Raw genomic sequence first — 19,606 nt, 5'->3', positions numbered from 1 at the left:
GCATTGCTACGTCGATACTAATAGCAAGCTTTTGTCTAAATTGGGTGGTGAGTATGGGGATATTTAGGGGTAGAAATCGAGCTAGGTCAGATCAAATATTGATTGGGCCAGATGTAAGTTAGGTCTAAATTTTATCAACCTAAATTTAATCATTTATTAAACAAGTTAAAAATTCAAATACGAATATGATCTGTTTATTAAACAGATTACCTGATCCGATCCATATAACCCACTTATTAAATAAGTCAAGTTAGGTTAAATAGGCTAAATATGTTAAATAGGTTAGGTTAAACATATCAAAAATAGATTAAGTAGGTTTTAAACATGTTAAATAACTTTTAAAAAGGTTAAATAGGTTGGGTCATAACCTGACTGAATTACTAAACAAATCAAAATAGGTAAGATGGGTCAAAGATTTAAACCTAAAGCTAGCACATTAATAAACAGGTTGAGGCAAGTTGATCCATTTATAACCCAATCCTATTAATATCAAACCTAAACCTATTTAAAGTGGATCATTTGTAAGTTAGATTGATGGGTTGGATCATAGATTGTCATCCTTAGAGATACTGTAATAAAATAAAAAATATAAGATAGACATTAGAATAATTAAAAATTTAGAAAGGTATCCGCACATCAAGGTAAAGTATATAAAGTTATTTGCTTCTTATCTTATTAGTTAATAATATCAAATTAGATATTTGTTAGAATATTTTTCAAGATGTTTGAATTAAATCATTTTTTTTAAATAAAAAATATTTTTTTATTTTTTTCCCTCTCCACAACCCGCCCCATGACGCCATCCAACAAACCAAAATAACAGGGTGTCTATTTTCAAAGTTCAAAACACCCGAGAGATTCCCAAACCACGATACACTTGGCACCCATCTGACGCCGTCGCAGATGTGCATCGCTTCGAGCAACGCGGCCCAAAATCACTCCTTCCCTTATAACACCTCGCGGAGCATCATACCTTCGTCGAAAATTTTGAATTCAAAACCGCTAAAACGCCTTCCTCTCACTGCCACCTCCTCCATCCAGCAACTCTTAACTCTCCCCCTCAAAAGCCCTATAAATTCTTCTCTAACCCTCAAAATCCCCGTCCCCTCCTCCTTCACATCCACCACCAAGCTCTAGAAATGGCCTCCACCAGGCCTTCCTCTCGTTACTCCTCCATAGATTCCGTCTCCTCCACCTCCTCCCCCTCCCCCTCTCCCTCTAACAGCAAGCACAGCAGAAACCTCTCCTCTTTCAAACGCCTCATCTCCAACTCAAACGGCCGCCGGACGCCGTCCAATCCGGTCGCCACGATTGACGATTCTTCCCGCGCCCTCGCCAAGATAAGATCCGGCGATCTTGCCGCCGGGAAGGCCAAAACCGGCCAGAACTTTGGGAGCATGGTGAGGAAGTTTATGGAGAAGAGATCGAATTTGAAGCCTGGGTCGGCAGATCGGACGGCTTTCGTCGTTCCTGCTGATTTGATCGCTGAGGATCTGAAGAAGGCCGCGAAGGGCTCCAATTTCTCAGCTTTGCACCGGAAGCTGTTCCAGAAGGGCGGAACGGTGGAGCCGACAGCGGGGAAGGCGTTGATGGAGGTGAAATCCAACACACGGACATTGGCGATGGTTCTCCGCAGCGAAAGGGAGCTTCTAAGCCAAAACAAGGAGTATGAGGCGGAGATCACGGAGTTGCGCTTGCTGATTGAAGAAAAGAATCGAGAGGTAAATCTTTGTAACACCCAAAAGAAAATCTTATCTATCGGTCATGTCATGTAATAAATTTAATTTAAGCATTAGTAAGGAGTACGGCATTCTTTGCTAATCATCTTTTTGTTGTACATTAGTTTTTATAAGCATTAAAGAAGAGATTGTACCCAAAAAAAAAAAAAAGAAGAGATTGTACGGTTTAGGAATGACCATAGGTACATGTTATGAAAACAGTAACGAAGTTTCCCCTCCCTTCTGGTGTTGAAGATTTATAATTATATAATCTTTAAGTTTCAAATTTGAATTACTTTTGCCGTCCTTTATTTGGCAGGTGGAGAAATTGAAGAATTTATGTTTGAAGCAGAGGGAGGAGATAAAAGCATTAAAGGATGCCATTCTCTTTCCTGATGTTATGAATTCCCAACTTCAGGAGTTGTTGGAGAAGCAGGGCTCTGAGCTGAAACAGGCTAAACAAGTCATCCCGAGTCTCCAAAGGCAGGTCTCCTCTCTCACTGGACAGATCCAATGTCTTGCAGAGGGTCTTGCTGAGGTATGCTTTCTTACGATGTTTTACTTGCTGTTATTTTCTGCTATTGCTTTTGAGAGACGAGCGTCACATAGGGGCTGTTTTAAATCAAGAGGATGTGTGTCGGTTTCATATATTGACATTTGTGGAGTCTCTTTAGTCAAGGATCTTAGAAACTTTTGGAGATGGTATTCTTTTAGGCCCTCCTATTAGACTGCAGGAATTATTCAGTATCCATATTTTTAATTGAAATATGAAGTACCAATAGAAGATTCAAATTTTTTCCTGATTCGTATCAGTGGACGGCTTTCTTTCATATTATAGTTCATGCAAGACTTATTGGAAGTTTGATCCTAACTGGTATATGTGGACTTATTTGATGTAGATGTGCAAAGTACAGATTGTAAGGCCCTGAAAATGCTTGACTGTGACCTTGTTTCTATCTTTATGTTGAAGAAAGAATCACAATCATGTCCAGGATATAGGTGACTTGAATAGAAGATGGGCTCTTATAGTCTTATTCCTAATGTTGATTGTAATAGTGAGCACATGACCTAAATACATGAATTGAATGGGCTCAAGCGAGCAGCTGGTCAAGCAAGAACTACTTGATGAATGGGAAGCAAACTTACAATCAAAGCTCCAGGATCGCAAAATGATGAAGGGCTTAGTCTTGGTAGGCCAAGCGAGAGACCAAGCTTCCAATGGTAGGAGAAAGGCCTGTACAGAGCAGCAACAGCAGGATTGAGGTGTAGCTTAGCTTAGAGGGATGGATTAAAATCGCAAAGCTTTTCCATAATACTTTAGCATGAAATTATTTTTGCTTGGATATCAACTTGGTTTCATTGAGATTTGTATACATAGTATATTATACTCCAGTTTGATAATCATGCTTGAGGCCAAAGTACTTGCTATTGACGTAGAAATCTACCTCAAGGTCAGATTTGACTGGAGTTGGACGGCGACGGCAGGTTAGCGATGGCCAGACGGCGGCAGCGACAGGATCTGCAAGAAAAATCCCTGATCGGAGTTGGCTTCGGTGGGACCTTTCGACGCTCAAGTCAGAAATCCGATAATAGAAAGAAAGGCGTAAGCATGTTGGGAGAGAGGAGATTTCATAACTCGGGGGTCTTCTGTAGGTCCCTTTATAGGTTGAAGTCATGTAACCGTTTAGAGAATTATGAGGCCGATTCAGGCGCGATGTGGCGAGATTCTCGAGGTCGTGTAACCGATAGCTATTACGTGTCTGACCTTTTGACTTCCTTAAGTTGGGTGAGTGGTGTCACCTTATAGCATATGGGGCCATACCTGTTAATTACATGAATTGACAACCAGGAGCCTAGTGTGGGGAGCTTGCTTTGCTTTACTTATGACCATTCTCACTTTTAAATGGGGTGATGTGACAGGGCTATAAAAAGACCTCTTGGGGGTCAATGGTTGAAGATGGGATCAGTAGCCGAAGCAAATAAATCAAGACATTTGGTGGGGCCCGAGGTATTCTCGTAAGCTTTACGTCTTTGGCCAATATAAAATCACCCCCAATATAAGCTCACTTACTTGCGGGTCCGAGTCAGAATTGGATCGGACGAAGGGAGTACTTCAAGATAATCGAAAATGTGTCGAGATTGCCTTCTTCTACCCCAGTTTGGTTGCTGAGGTTTTTGGTCGGCTCTGCTCGCTGAAAAGTGAGGGGCCTTCTTTATAGACCGTTGACTTGCTGAAGAGTAAGGAATCTTTTTTATGGACCGTCGACTCACTGAAGAGCAAGGAGCCTGGATCGTTGACCTGCTGAAGAGCGAGAGGCCTTCTTTATGGGTCGTTGACTTGCTGAAGAGAAAGAAGCCTGGATCGTTGACCCGCTGAAGAGAAAGGAGCCTTCTTTGTGGGCCATTGACTCACTGAAGAGTGAGGGGCCTAGAAAGTTGACTCATTGAAGAGTGAGGGGTCTTCTTTGTGGGTCGTTGACTCGTTGAAGAGCAAGGGGTTTGTCGCTAATCCTGTTTTAGCCAGTTTGTCTCACTTTTAGCCTCCAGCAGCTTGGCTTTAAAGGGTTGAACTTTGGAGATTGATCTTTGGAGGGTCAGCATCAGGATCCGGCTTTTGAAAAGTCGGTGACCTTGGTTTGTTCTTCATTGTAGCTTGATTTCAACTTAAGTGCTCAAGGATTTGTTGCACTGCAAGAAAGAAACAGAATAGTGGAAGGGGCTTGAGAGCCTGTTACCATGAAAATTTTGAGTTCTGTTTGGAAGGCTTTTGGGTTCTACTTGGTTCTTTCTTCTTATTTGCTTCAGCTTGGGCTTGAGATTTGCCTCAGTTTGGGCTTCGGATCAGCTCAATTTTGACTTTGAATCGGCCTTTACTTTGGCTTCGTATTAGCCTAGTTCTGGCTTTGGACTAGTTTGGATTTGAGCTTCAGATCGACCTTGATCTGACCTTGGATCGGCCTGGATTTGAACTTCGGATCAGTCTCATTCTTGACTTCGGCTTGGCTTGGACCTGAGTTCTTCTTCGCCCATTTCGCCTCGGCAAATTCTCCATTATTTGCTTGTAACGAGTGGCATCACGGTCGTAAATGAGGCCTGAGACTATGGCCTCCCATGGCCCCTCATGCCCTGCACCAATGCTGTAGACATCAGCTGGTTCATCTATCCTGGAGTTGATGATACGGTTCCCATTGAGGTCGAGACTAATTGCTGACGTCATTATGGTGGATTGAATGATGGCAGGAGACTAATCTGAGTGTTAGTTCTTGAGGAAGGCTATGCTTTTGGCGATATGAGGTGCAGCCATTGAGGTGCTGCTGTACAATATGAATGGGGGAGTACGGCCGAACCCAGGAGGGGCAACCCATGCACTTAGGATGTCCATACCAGATGCAACAATGTCAAGCAGCCTCAGAATGCCCGAACCACATGCCATAGAATATAATTGCCATTGTAGAGGTTGAATTTCTCATCGAATATACATAGAAGCAGATCTTCTGAGCATTGATGTGGTTCGCATAGGATATCGAAAGTATGCAGGGTTCAATGTTGATATCTCTCCTTCTGTAGATGCGATTAATGAGGATCATTCCAACTGCCCTCGCTTCATAAAATCTCTCGTCTTTTGCAACATTAATGCTTTCTCCCTCGACCAAGCATAACACAATATCTTCTCTTATATTTAATTTATCCAATGTATACCTGTTGTACCATTTGTGTTTAGGAAAGTGGGAGGCAATACGATGGAGGAATTGAATATGCTTGGTTGGAAGGTAGACTTTTCCTTGATTTCCATTCCATTTTCGAGCTTCAAAGTGGCAATGATTTTTCGATTTATGGCACTCACCCCGATCGATTTCGATGCCGGCAGCAGATGTGTGTGCTAAAGGAGACTTCGAGGTCGACAGGGGGTTCGCACGAGAGGGGTGCGGCTAATCATGGAGGACCTACTTCGGTCAGTCTAGCTTTGAGATCCCCTTGGGGTCACTTGGGATTAGATCCGTCGATGGGTTTGGCATGGTCTGAGGAATGGTGCATGAGGATCGGACCTGCCGACGGGCTTCGGGACAGACGATGGTGAGGCGCTTCAGATGTCGTTGGAGGTCGGGCCTGCTTCGGTTCATGCACATAAGAGAGACATGTCCGCTCTCAGTGGCCTTGGTGCTGGTAAGGACATGCGTGAGGGCTTTGGAGCCACTCGCTGGTGGGTTCAGCATCAATGTGCATGGGGAAGGCTTCGATCGATTAAGGTAGGGACGTACGTGCGGTAGGGGCCGCGAGCAGGGGGCTTGAATGGTCGGACCTAGGAGAGAACAACAGCGTCGGCTGTATGGCAAGCGTGTGAGGAGGCTTCAGATCTGTGGTAGCTGGCTTCGGGGGCCGTGATGGTCGGTTTTGGGCACGTGAGCGACCTTGATGCCAATAGAGAGGCTTTGGGGACGATGTTGCAGGCCTTTTTGTTGCTAGTTTCGTTGTCACGATTTTAGAGGCAGTTGGGTGTCTATCCTATTGAAAACTTGTGACCCCTTGCTACTTAGAGTTTGGGAGCTGGAAAAAGGACAAAAATCATCAATTGCTCATCCCCACGGCTTGGTCATCATCAATTGCTCGTCCTAATCCTAGATCTTGTTGTGAGATGGCTTCATTAAAAGAAGCGACGAGGTCTTTGGAGGATGGAGCTCAGGGAAAGGAAGTGCTGGCGCATCTCCCACGATGGACGGGCCACGATATGTCATCCTTGCCATCGCTTCGAAGGAGATCAGATGTGTGGGAGGTTTCGACGTTGGGGAGGACAAATGCAGAAGCATAGGGGACTTCGGAGGTGGAGATTGGCAGCACAGCAACTTCGGAGGTGCTTAATTGTGGGTGGCCTCGGTGGATGCGAGGACACATGGAGGAGATCGAACCCAAGGTTTCGATGAGGTTTGATGCCACGGTGGGAGGTACGGTCCAGGCTCCTAAGTTCGATGGTACCATTGGGGACCCCCTTCGGTAGCTTCGAAGGTCATCCTTGCCATCGCTTCGAAGGAGGTCAGATGTGTGGGAGGTTTCGACATTGGGGAGGACAAGCGCAGAAGCATGGGGGACTTCGGAGGTGGAGATTGGCAGCACAGCAGCTTCGGAGGTGCTTACTTATGGGTGGCCTCGGTGGATGCAAGGATGCATGGAGGAGACCGAACCCAAGGTTCCGATGAGGTTCGACGCCACGATGGGAGGTATGGTCCAGGCTCCTGAGTTCGATGGTGCCATTGGGGACCCCCTTCGGTAGCTTCGAAGGTGCCTGGTTTGAGGGGCCTATGGCTTCAACGAAGGGGCGAGGTGGCTACAGAGCTTCGGACAGGTGACATCGGGGCCGCCAAGATCGAATCGGCCAATGGGATTGTCGATAAGCGCAGCTGCCTAGGAGGGAGTCGCTCGCGGGCGGCACACGAGAGAAGCAAGTGGCTCGTTGCTTCGAAGCCTCTTGTGGATGATTTCGGATGTCTGGAGCAGAGAAGAACTGGCACTGGCAGAGGTCGGACGGATGGGGGAGAGTTTGGATGTTCGCTTCGGTCGGATCAACTTCGGCTGCACACAAGGAGGATGCGGTGAGCTACAGTGGCCGCACAGGGGAGGTCTTGGCATGACCTAAGGTCGAACGTGCGCGAGGGGGAAGAAGTCTCGCTACTGAACAATTTTGGTGCCGGCAGGGGGACCTGGATACGTAGATGCGGGAAGGATCGGTGCCAACGAAACTAAGGTGCAAGCATGGAGGACTTCGGAGGTCCAGATCCATGCGAGACCAGCATCGTCGAAGGGCATGGTGACTTCGGAGACCCTAGCTTCGGAGGAGCAGGGATCCGCTTGCAGGCGGTCTCGACTTCGTCGAATGCAAGGATGCAAGTAAGGAGACTCTGGTGCCTTCGGATTCGACGAGTTTCGATGTCGGTAGGGGCTTCGAAGGCTGCTTGCAAGCCGTTTCGGTGCCGGCAGGGGGTGCATGCAGGGAAGGATGCTTCGGGAGCCATCGACGGATGTGCGAGGAAGCTTTGGCCCATCGACGAATGTGTGGAGGGGAGTTCAGGGCCTGATCCCGCCTGAGGCCGCACACACGCACAGGAAGCGCGGTGCTGCCTACGGACACAAGGGAGGTCTCGATGCTGATAGAAACTAATGCTCGCCTCTTTTTGTCCTTCATTCTTTCTTTCTCTCTCTTCTTTTTTTTTGGCATTGGGTGCTGGATCTGCAAGGAGGAAAACAAACAAAACAATGGAGGTTTGGGAGCTTTTTGTTTTTGCCGTGAGAATTTTATGGAAGTTCCCTTTTTTTTTATGTAGTCCTGGGAACGTCGTATTGGGTATGGAGTGCATCAAAGCGCACAATCTTCGGATAACTTCGACATGGTAGGAAGTAACTTCGATGCAGGAGGACTTTGGCCTATCAGAGATATATACGTGCAGGAGGAGCGCTGAGGCCCATGGATCTAGTGAGGCTAGATTCGGCTATAGGTGGCTTGCCCGGCGACGTCGGCAGGCACAGCGGCTTCGAAGGCTCTGAACCTGGGCGAGACCGGTGGATGCTCGACATATACAAGGGGGACTTCGATCGGAATACTCATTGTAGAAGACTTCATCGTTGAGCTTCTCAGCTCCCTACGACGGTGGGATTGGAGACAATGAACTCAAGGTGCCTGCGTCTCTGCGGATTGAGATTGAAGCGGAACCAGAGGATCTTAATGGGGATGATGAGGGTGAAGCGACGCTACCCGAACTCGTGGATGGACTAGCTCGTGATCTCTTCGGTGCGGCCGTTGGCGTAGACTTCGACGCTATCACAGAAGTTTATGCCATGGTCGCGGCAATGTTGGAGGAGTGCCTTGTCTTCCTTCACATCCAGCTGGCTTCCGAAGCTCACCCATGCTCTGTACAACAGTTGGCTTACCTTCAGCCCTGATTGCCCCAAATTCTTATATTGCATGTTGCCTTCAAGCACTATCTCCCTTTACATATTTAATCTGATTTGATCTCTCGAAAGAAGATAGTATACCGATCCAAACGGTGAGCGGAGTTTGGTACAGGAGGCTTGGTGCACCATAGCAGAATGGAAGAGATCGTGCTGGGGTAAAATGAGACACGTGTGGAGTGTGGAGATTTGTGCTGGACGTGGAGCTATTCTAATTTATTGACACGAGTCATTGTTCTTTCAATTCGGCGATGGTGGAAGCTTGTGTTGTCTATGGGTTTTAAAGCATGGGGCCAGAGAGGCATCCCTCACCAAGAATTCAAAATTTAAAATAAAGAAGCATGGATGATTTGGAAATCATGGGACTCTCGTAATCTCTTTGTCCGGATTTTGTCGTGATCTCCTTCTCGTCTGGAGCTTGATGTCATGATTTCCTTGTTAGGAGCTTTGTTTAGATCACATGCCCCCCTGGTTTTTGAGTCCGATTAGAATAGTTTGGAGAGCGTTTGATTGATTCGGAGGCAATTAGATTTGATCAATGTCAGCCAATTTGGAGAAGCGGATCATCTGACTGACTTGGAGGTAGACGATATGGATCTCGTCAGCGTTGAAACAGCACGATGAAACTTCTCCCATTAATTATTTGCTCTTTCTGTTAAGGGCTTGGGCTCTTCTTCTAGCGTCATTCTGTTAACGCAGAAATCTATCTCAAGGTCAGATTTGATTGGAGTTGGACGGCGATGGTAGGTCGACGACGGTCGAACGGTGGCGGCAGGATCTGCAAGAAAAGTTCCTGACCAAAGTTGGCTTCGATGGGGATCCTTCGATGCTCAAGTCAAAAATCCGACAACAGAAGGAAAGGAGTGAGCATGTTGGGAGAGAGGAGATTTCATAACTCGGGGGTTCCCCTGTAGGCCCTTTTATAGGTTAAAGTCATGTAACCGTTTGGAGAATTATGAGGCCGATTCAGATGCGACGTGGCAAGATTCTTGAGGTCGTGTAATCGGTGGCTATTGCGTGTCTGACCTTCTGACCTCCTAAAGTTGGGTGAGTGGTGTCACCTCATGGCATATGGGGCCATACCTATTAATTGCATGAACTGACAACCAGGAGCCGAGTGTGGGGAGCTTGCTTTGCTTTACTCATGACCATTCTCACCTTTAAATGGGGTGATGTGATAGGGCTATAAAGAGACCTCTTGGGGGTCAATGGCTGAAGCTGGGATCAGTAGCCGAAGCTAATAAATCAAGACATTTGGTGGGACTCGAGGTATTCTCGTAAGCTTCACGTCTTCGGCCAATATAAAATCACCCCCAACAATTGCTTTGGATACTTGATATATATATCAAGCTTGAAGAGAAGAAGTCCTAATGCAAATACACTTCATTTGAAACATAGAAAATACAAGGGAAAAAACCACTGATATTTATTAGTTGAGAAGAAATCAGACGTTGATATAAATTTCTTTAATCTCTAGTGCTATAAGTATCTTTCTGGTAGATGCATCTTGATAGGTTTGGAAGTACACAAAGAATCCCCCCTAATGCAATCTTTATTGAAAAATTAGCAGTGCAAGTTGTGATCTTTATTGCCGTGGGTTAAGGGATAATTGATTGATCACTAGTTGAAAGTGCAATCAGTTCTAGGATCTGCATTAAAAGATAGTAAAGGAAAGTTAATTTTGGGCTTTTCGAGAAACATTACTTAGGAAAAAATGGGTAACAGAGGTTGGGTTAGCTAGGATGTTGCCATTGTGTACATGTGCATGTATAATCAGATTGATATAGATCTATGATTAGTGGGGGCAGCTTGTATTTGGAAAAGAGTACCTTTCTGCAGAATTTTTGCTTGGTTTTGTATATTTCGAAGTAAAAAAGCTTATTATGAACGACCATTAGCATGCAAATTTTGTAATGAAGCCAATTTTTGTTTAAAGAATATTCACCAAGAAGTTTCATGTATGATGGATAAGGATTGAAGGGGTTAGTGTATCATAGAGGAAGGATTAAGCTTGTATATATGCACTTGTTTGTCTAATAGAAATTTGTTCTTTGGCTCATTTGGAAGTAAAAAGGGTGTTGGAATTAGATCATGGTTAGGTGCCCATGATGGGTTGACTCGACTCAGCCAAATCTAATTTTAAATGATAGGGAATAGTTTTAGGTAGTTGGGAAACCACCGAAAACTATTCGATGTATGTGTTTGGTTCATGATTGGAATTGAAATTAGAATTAGATTTGAAATAGATTGGAATGGGAATCAGAGTGGGCATATTCCTCGATGCCTTTGGTTCATTATTGGAATTGGAATAAGAAAATCAATTAAACAAAGAGATATTTTTGGAAAATCAAATTTTTAAGTAAACCTTGCAGAATGTGACTTGAATATTGGGAGAGAATTGAGTTTGGTTTTGGAGGATTAGGGCATTCCCATTCCACCCTGGAATGGGAATGGAACCCCCTTCCCAACCAAATGGCAAGAGTGGGAGTCACTCATTCTCATTCTCATTCCATTAGCCCAACTTCTCCCAATGAAATATATCCTAAGCTCTTCTTCCCCTTTGTGTATTTCTATGCATAAGAAAGATAGAAAGAAAAGAAAATAGAGAAACAACAAAAGTTGAGAAGAGTCTGCCATTGCTCTAGGAAGACATAGCACTTGCATTATGGCTAGAGAGAACTTTCTATTTTGTGATCATTCTCCGATCTAAGCAACCCTTAAGAGCAAGAACAGGATTGGTGATTCAACACAAAATTTTCCTTCATGTTTCCTTAAGGTATGCACTTGTTCTCTTTCCTTGCTTTCAATAGAATTAGATCAAGATTTTGGTTCTTTTCTGATTTTCGTTGCTCTCAAAATTGAGAATAAACTCGAGAATGGTGGCAAATTGGTTGTCAAAGAAAAGTGTGGCGGTATTGCTTGTCATCACCACACTCCTTTCTTTCATTCTCTTCATTTAGGGTTGGTTATAGGGAAGAGAAGAATATATATTGATTCTAGAAGTGGCTGAGGAGTGAATTCATCCATGTGGAGATGAATAAGAAAAAATCATCAAATTTCGCATCATTTGTCCCTTCTTTCTCTTCTGATCTATCTCAATTCAGTTTTGATCTCGTATTTCATCTGCAAGCTGTATATAAGAAGAGAAGGCATGTGGCTTAATCATGTGCTATGTTGCATGGATTAACTTACTTTCATACAACGACGTAAAATGGGAAAACACCATGGTAAGGCCTTTGGTGCAAGTAGCTAGCACATGGGCTTTAATCATTTTGAAGTTAAGAAAAAAGAAGATAAGAATCAAAAAGTTATAGGCAGTTGAGAGTTTGAACCTCTTTTAATCCATTTATTTCCAATTATATTTTTCTTATATTTTTTTATTGAAAATTCATAAAAAATGTAGAAAGATGGGATCAATATGTTCTTTTATAATTGCTGCATTTATGGTTTTATAATGGCTACATGCATTCTTATGCGTTTAAATTATGCTATGAGATAGAATCATGTATCAATTTGTACACCATTTTTGGTTCTTTTGTTAGTGAAAATGATTTTAAAAAATATTACATGAGTTATAAGATGAACCAAAACACACCATACAAGAGCACATGGGGGCCTATATGAAATATAACATGTAATTATAGGATTACTAGCATCCTTATTTCAAAAAAAGTATGGTTTATGTGCTGCTTAATTTAGTGTTGGATGGATAGGAACTTGTAAAGAATTATATACCAATTATTAAAATGATCAAATCTTTTTGGAAGGTAGCATGTGAGCTTGAATTGTTAGAGGAGAATTGGATCATGTTAAAGATTAGGCAAATCGCTGAGCTATCTTAGTTTTTAAATCTACACAGCACAAGCAACCTAGGCTTTGGCGCATGCAATAGAGATCCATGGTTGTGCAGAGTGCTCGATAGATTGATCAAATTGTGTTTAAAATAGAAGACAAACTAGTATAGAAAGAAAATGAAAGACTTAGTAAATGATTTTCCATCCTTTAGACTTATGCATGCCTACTGATGAGGATTGGGACATATCTCTATTTCTCAGACTTTAAATGCATGTTCCATGCTTGTAAATAGTTGGATGTTGGAACTCTTTATCTCTCTACATATTTAAGCAATCTAATTATATGCTCGATGTTTAAGCATGTTTGTTATTTATTATATAATCTTGAAACATACTTTGAAAATATTAATTAAGTGGGCGTTCTAAGATTGGTAGGATTAGTAGGCAGTGCTATGCAATAGAAATTCTTGATCAAGATGTCCAAATTTTGTGAAATGAAATCAGAATGACAACATTATATGGAAAGATAAATTTATAACATGTTGCATCGAGACAAGGTTAGGTTTCTTTGCTTTGGACAAGCTATACTTGTTTTATCTTTAGTTCATTATGAAAGAAATAGGCCCACCAAACAAGTTGATAAGGGTCATGTTAAGCTTGATAATCGTAAAATCCATAAAGTGATTTTGCTATTCATGCGTCGATTATTTTATATATTATAACAAGCATTCAATTATTTACGATGAAGTTGTGGCAAATAGCTTTAAGAAATCATGATGATAGTTAATAATATCAAATTGGATATTTATTAAGACATGTTGGCTGATTCAGACTAATTGGCATATCAAGTGTGGTTGAATAAAATTACTTCTTTTTAAATAAAAAATATTTTTATTTTTCAATGGGAGCCAGTGGAACCTCATGTATTACGACCATAACATCATCCAATAAATCAAAATAGTGGGACATTCATATTCAATACCGGATCCACCCATGTAGAGATGAAGAACAAATTGTCGAATACTGTATCCATACTTCCCTTCTTTCTCTTCCATTCTATCTCAGTCCAGTCTATCTTATATTTTATATGTGGCTCAAGCACATGCTAGGTTGTGTAGATTAACTTAATTTTTTACATGTAAAAAATGATGTGAAGTGGGAAAATACTATGATGAAGCCTATGGTGTAGTTAGCTATCACATGGGATTTAGTTATTCTGAAATTGAGAGCTTGAGCCTCACGAGGGTGCTCCATAATATTACTTTAGTATTTTTTCAATAAATTTTACTACAAGAAAGTTTAAAAAGAAGAGAATAAAAAAGGCATAAGCAGTTTACGCACATGACAAATGCACTTCTTTGACTCTGAGGTGTTAATGGTTTGAACCTCTCCCAATCCATTTATTTTCAATTATATTTTTCTTATATTTTCTATAGAAAATTCATAGAAAAATGTAGAAAGATGGGATTACTACGTTCTTTTATAATTGTTGTGTTTATGGGTTTATAATGGCTACATGCATTCTTATATGTTTAAATTTGTGCACCATCTTGGATAAGAGCTGGATGTGAGTACTTGATTAGGCATTATTAGGAAGTAAGCTAAGAAAGAACTTAGGCTAGGTGCATGTACATTAGTGGCATGTGGTTGCATCTAGGCTAAGATCCGCACAGTGGTATTAATTACATCATAGATAAAGACATACACTCTTTTTTTGATTAAAAAAAACATATGCTCTTCAACAAAGAGAAAACTACCGTAGCATGTAATTCATACTACATATGCTTTGATTGATCATTGAGGAAGGTGAGTGATTAAATCCCTGCATCCTCATTGTGTAAGTGTCTTGGGGCAAGATAATCAAAAGTAAACTCAATTGGTGCCTTATGTAACTTCTGAATATGTTTTCAAGGTAATAGGCCAATGTTCGTTCCTTTAGCAAGTTTCTGATGGTCATGAAATAATTAAGCATTATGGGGCATGTCTAGGAAAGTGGTTGGTCTGAAGCCAAGAGGTATAAGTGCAGAAGGAAGATTATTTTGTCTACATTCATCACATGTATTGACCGGTCGACCAGTCATATCACCTAATTGTGGCTATACATAATTGTTAAAAGATGGTGAGGCTAGAGAAGACAAGCATAACCTTGGAGGGATTAGATATGCTTAGACTGATGTAACAAAATGAATATGGGGTATAGCAAGACATTTTTCCTTGGAGATTAGAAGCGATTATATTATCCCTAACAAGTGTATGGTATAGAGCTCTCAAATGTTAAGCTACCAAGTGTAGGCATGCTTGCAGGTTGCATGGCCCATGCGCTGGTATGAAAATCCTAGAGTAGATGAATGTCGAGGACTCTCTTTGAGCAATGTTAGACTTATCACGTGCGAGTTGGAGATGTTAGAATTGGGTCATGGTTGGGCACCCATGATAGGCTAACACAACTCAACTTAATCTAATTTCAAATGAGGTGGGTGGAAACCATTCATCGTACTTAAGACTCTTCCTTCCCTTTTTGTATTTGTGCGTGTGAGAAAGATAGAAAGAAGAGAAGGAAACAGACAAAAAGGAAAAAAAAAAAAAAGGACTGAGAAGAGTCTGCCATTGCTCTAGGGAGGCACGGTACTTCTGCTGTGGCCAGAGAGAACTATTCATTCTTGTGATGGTTTTCTGATTTGACCAATCCATGAGAGCAAGAACAGGACAAGTGATTCAACTCAAAGTTTTTTTTTACATTTCTGCCATCTACGTACTTTCCTTGTTCTCTTTTTCTTCCTTTCAGTGGGAAAACTATGGATGAAATTCCATCATAATATTAGCACTTTGCTTGCTGGGTGAGATGACTGCCCATGATTATGCACCATATATTGAGAATGCAAATTATGGTTCATATTTCTCCTCTATTTTCATCCTCAATATGATGGGATTCTCCCACTCAATTCCCAAATTTTCAGAAAAAAATTAGTAATTAAAGTAATGGGATCTTATTATAGAAGGTTTAATAAGATTGCACCTCAAGTTTCATTGTTTAAAAATTACACCTCAAGTTTCATTGTTTAAAAATTTACATGGAGTGGACATTGTTGATCCATGCTGACAAGTCGGTAAGTGTAGGGAAGGTATGCAATCACTGTTGTTTTCTAGTCTAAGTTTAGCTTTTTCAAATTGATGGTTTAGATTGCTGATACCAGTACTATTTGAGCAGGTGAAGGCAGATAAAATTACTGTAAGGACATGTTTTGATGGACCTGTCTGCTCTCCAAGAACACCAATATTTGATCAGGAGACCTCTAATTCTTTGGTATGCATTTATTCTGTGGAAGTCTAAATTCACACTTGTGCTGACACAGACTCAAAGCTAAGAATATTCTTTACATGGTTGACATGTTATATTTCATCTTCTTTACTGATTTGATTTTTCATTAATTGTGTTCTAATATTCCTCCAATCATTACTCTTGTACTTTGTTAAATTCTGCAAATTATGTAGGATTATAGCTCTGCAGAATTAGTAACGTCTGATTATGGTAGTCCTGATGAAATGTTCCTCAAGGACTTCAATCCTTGTTTGACCCCATGCTTTTCAAAGACAAAGTCTAAGGTAAGAAAGCTTGTGAAAGTTGTAGATCAAGGACTTTGTTCTCATCAGTTTCTGAACCATGATTTCCTAACTTGCTAGGAATACAATGAGATGCTGGGTTATGAATCGCCTGATGAGGACAGATACAAGGCCCTGTTGAGCCCAGATATGTTTTCTAGCTCTCGTAGTGGAATACTGTCAAGAAGTTCCGAACATTGCCAGAGGCCTAACTTAGTCAGCAGCACTGCAAGAAAAATATACAAATCAGATGAAAACAAATGGTCAACTACAAAGCCAACATCCCAAAATCTTTTCTGAAGTTGACTGTCCCTGCAGCTTGAGTTAACGTCTGCAGTCTTTATGTTATCATTTTTTTCCCCTTTTCTCCTTGCCTGTATTTGAGATTTGCCTGTACTGTCAAGAGTTCGATGCTTAATCTTGTGTACTGTGTATTGCATGGCCAGACTATAAGAAAGAGAAGTACTTAATTGTTCTTAAATACATGGGAAGTAATGCAAGTTATGAATTCAAAGCCATGCTGATATTTGCTTATAATTTGTATCATTAAAACCGAGATTTGAAGTCTCGCCTGTGGTGCCCAGGTGCTGGTATTGTTCAGGCATCAGGTTGGTGTGAACAGAACCATCTAGACACTCGGGAATGCTTTGGCATCAGTGTACATATTGGGATGCCAATGCTTTATTTTGTATTTTTATTTGTTTTGGTATATATATATATATATATATATATATATATATATATATATATATATATATATATATATATATATATTAAATTAGGGTTAGATGAGGTTTTTGAGTCTATGATTGGATCTATGATATCAGTTTTGTTTCTTACAATAATTTAAAAATCTTCTGTTTCCTTAGATTTCTTATGGGGTTTTAATTTTAGCTCAATTATTCTCTGGAAATATAGTCATAAATATTTTAAAATATTATTTACTATTTTTAATTAGTTTTTATTAAAATTTTTAGGTGAACTCTACATGTGCCTGATACCAAGATAGGTTGGTATCTTTAATTTGTGTTGTTCAATATTGAAGTCCTTGAGAATTTTTAAAGAACTATATTGGATATATTGACTTATAAACAAGTTGTTCGATATTGAAATGGAACTCCTTGAGAATTCTTAAAGAACTATATTGGATATATTGACTTAGAAACAATTAAAATGGTACGATAATATCTACTGATTTAGAAAATAAGATTAGTTACCCTAGGTCTCTATTGCAATTGCTGAGGATCATAAAGAGAAGAAAGGAAGAAGATGAATAGCTTTGTGTTCTTTAATGTTGCAATTAAGTTGCAATTGTCGTTGCTTATGTTATGCACCACTTGAATAGCTTTGGATTTATATCACCTTGGTTTTTCTAGTATATTCACTTCTGTTTTATTGGAAGCTTTAAAATCCTTTCAAAGTTCCTCCCTTTGCAGCTGATGACTCGTGCTTCTATGAAAGGCTAGTGCTTCTATGAATGGATCATTACATGATGGTTTGCTGTTTAGTGGAGAATCAAGTGGAAGATCAAAATAACATATCAAATTTTACGAGGAATTTTGTGAATTTTATAAAAATTCAGCCAATAAGGTATTTTGGCATCAAAGAAGAAGCACACATTATGATGACAACAATGCAATCTGTTTTTCATACTTCATGTTGGGAGGAGGGTAAGATCAAGGCATTCATTATTGACTGGTTATCATTTAAGACCGTCAACTAGAACAAATCGCTTGGTTAGAATTACAGTTTGCTTGAGGTTAGATGAATCTTTTCATATAATAAAAGCTAATGATGCACCTCAGCATAGGATCAACCCTTCACAAGCGCAGTTCTTCAGATCACATAAAGTACTAAAAAAATAGCCGAAAGGTAGCTAGAATAAAATGATCAAGCTGGGATACCATCATATAAGTCATTTGAATTGCTTGTTTAAGAAGTTGGCGGATAAGAGAATATTCAATATGGTCAAAGAAGGGTAGAAATCATGTTGAGAAAATAAGATACATGATGCTTGAAAGCGATGCAAAAGTAATCCATCGGGACTTCCCTGGTACGCAAACTCATAATTTTTTTTTTTTATTTGTTGGATAACAACAAGGAAGGCTTTTTAAAAGAATGTATTTTGGGCTGCTCGTTGACCAGTATATCAGTATTTGGGTGATGTTATGTTCTTTCAATAACCTACCTCCCAGCTATATTTGATATGCCATTGTTATTAATCTGATTGTTATTACTGTATCTTTCATGCGCTTGCATTTATCAATAATTATTGCATTTGGAAGACATCTCGACATACATGATAGTCATGCAATGGTTTCATTTGAAAGTAGACCACATCCCATAAAATAGACCCATTGTATTGATTGAAATAGCATGATAATCTAGTAAACTTTGTGTAACCCCACAAATATAAGTTATTTTGTCTTCTAGAGGAGTCATATGCTTTCTCTTCCAAGTTGTAATGCAAATTAACATGATTGGAGAAGCTTGTATAAAAAATATGGCAATGTTAATACAACAAAATACCAAAGACCATCTCCTCAAAACCTATAGAACTTCAAGCAATGTCAGATACGACGCTTGAAGCTATTTCTGGTTCGGATCCATAGCTTCTTATTATAATTATCTTTCATTCAACAGTTTTTCTTTCAATGTTCCCCAAAAAAGAGATGAAGTATGGATAGATGAACATAATGTTTGAAATAATTCTTAAAAAAGAAAGTAATGTTTGAAATCAAAGCTCAACTTCGGCATACACACCCACGGGAGGTCCAACTAACTACAATCGAAAACAAAATTCTTGATGAAAAAACAATCATCCCCAAAAAGTTTAATTTTGTCATAAAAAATTTTGGTGATGAAAAATTATTATAATGCTTGCCATGAAACGTGCATTGTTAAAAAAGTAGGGTGATGATAGAAATATTTCGTCACCAAATATATATTAATTATAATAAATATATATATATATCATTAAATGGTAAAATATTTGGTGGCGATTTGTTCCATCATAAGAAATTGAAAATGTTGTCACAATTAGATCTGATCATTTGACGGGTGGTTTGCACGGCCCATCCAAGCTTGACCCGTCTAAAACAGGCTTGGGCCATAATATTCAGCCCGACAAGTCAGGCTGGGCCTAAACATCAAACCCGATTGGTAAAATGGACTGGGCTCAAGTTTATGTTGACCCAACCTTGGACCCGATCGGAATCTATATACCAACCACCCCTAGGATCCCTCTTCTTCATCTTGGGAGTGTGCTTGGTTTTGTCCCGACATCCCTGCTTCCTCCTCATCCGCCCTCACATTGTCACCACTGCTCCTTATTGCCTGCTCGCATGGTCCGGTCCCCCCCATCGACCATCACCTCCTTGTGTTGTCATAGTCTCCCCATCTCGCCTCCTTCCTAGTGTCCCCACCTCCTCCTCAACCCTCATGTTGTCTGGTCCTCCTCCTCGGCCCTTGTCGCCTTCCTGCTGCCTCGCCGCCTCCTCATTGCATCCTCCCTATCTCCCTAGTCCACACTTTCTCCTTGAGTCCTCCCCATCT

General features: G+C 40.8%; 1 protein-coding gene across 1 annotated transcript; it reads left to right on the top strand.

Annotated features, from left to right (window-relative positions):
* Nucleotides 1-1,030: 1,030 nt before the first annotated feature.
* LOC105034227 (uncharacterized) lies at nucleotides 1,031-16,587 on the top strand. Its single transcript, XM_010909286.4, has 5 exons — nucleotides 1,031-1,721; nucleotides 2,038-2,256; nucleotides 15,660-15,755; nucleotides 15,944-16,054; nucleotides 16,133-16,587. The coding sequence occupies exons 1-5, from the start codon at nucleotides 1,140-1,142 to the stop codon at nucleotides 16,349-16,351; spliced, it is 1,227 nt and encodes a 408-aa protein (XP_010907588.1). The 5' UTR covers nucleotides 1,031-1,139; the 3' UTR covers nucleotides 16,352-16,587.
* Nucleotides 16,588-19,606: the final 3,019 nt, after the last annotated feature.

Source organism: Elaeis guineensis, chromosome 2 (genome assembly GCF_000442705.2).
Source record: "Elaeis guineensis isolate ETL-2024a chromosome 2, EG11, whole genome shotgun sequence".
Lineage (NCBI taxonomy): Eukaryota > Viridiplantae > Streptophyta > Magnoliopsida > Arecales > Arecaceae > Elaeis > Elaeis guineensis.
This window is presented reverse-complemented; position numbering and strand designations above follow the sequence as displayed.

Bases quoted from the DNA above. Each gene is read 5' to 3' on its own strand.
- LOC105034227 (XM_010909286.4), top strand. From the start codon at position 1,140: ATGGCCTCCACCAGGCCTTCCTCTCGTTACTCCTCCATAGATTCCGTC. The intron at 1,722-2,037 runs GTAAATCTTTGT...TTTATTTGGCAG, and splicing joins TTGAAGAAAAGAATCGAGAG to GTGGAGAAATTGAAGAATTT. The intron at 15,756-15,943 runs GTATGCATTTAT...CAAATTATGTAG, and splicing joins AGGAGACCTCTAATTCTTTG to GATTATAGCTCTGCAGAATT.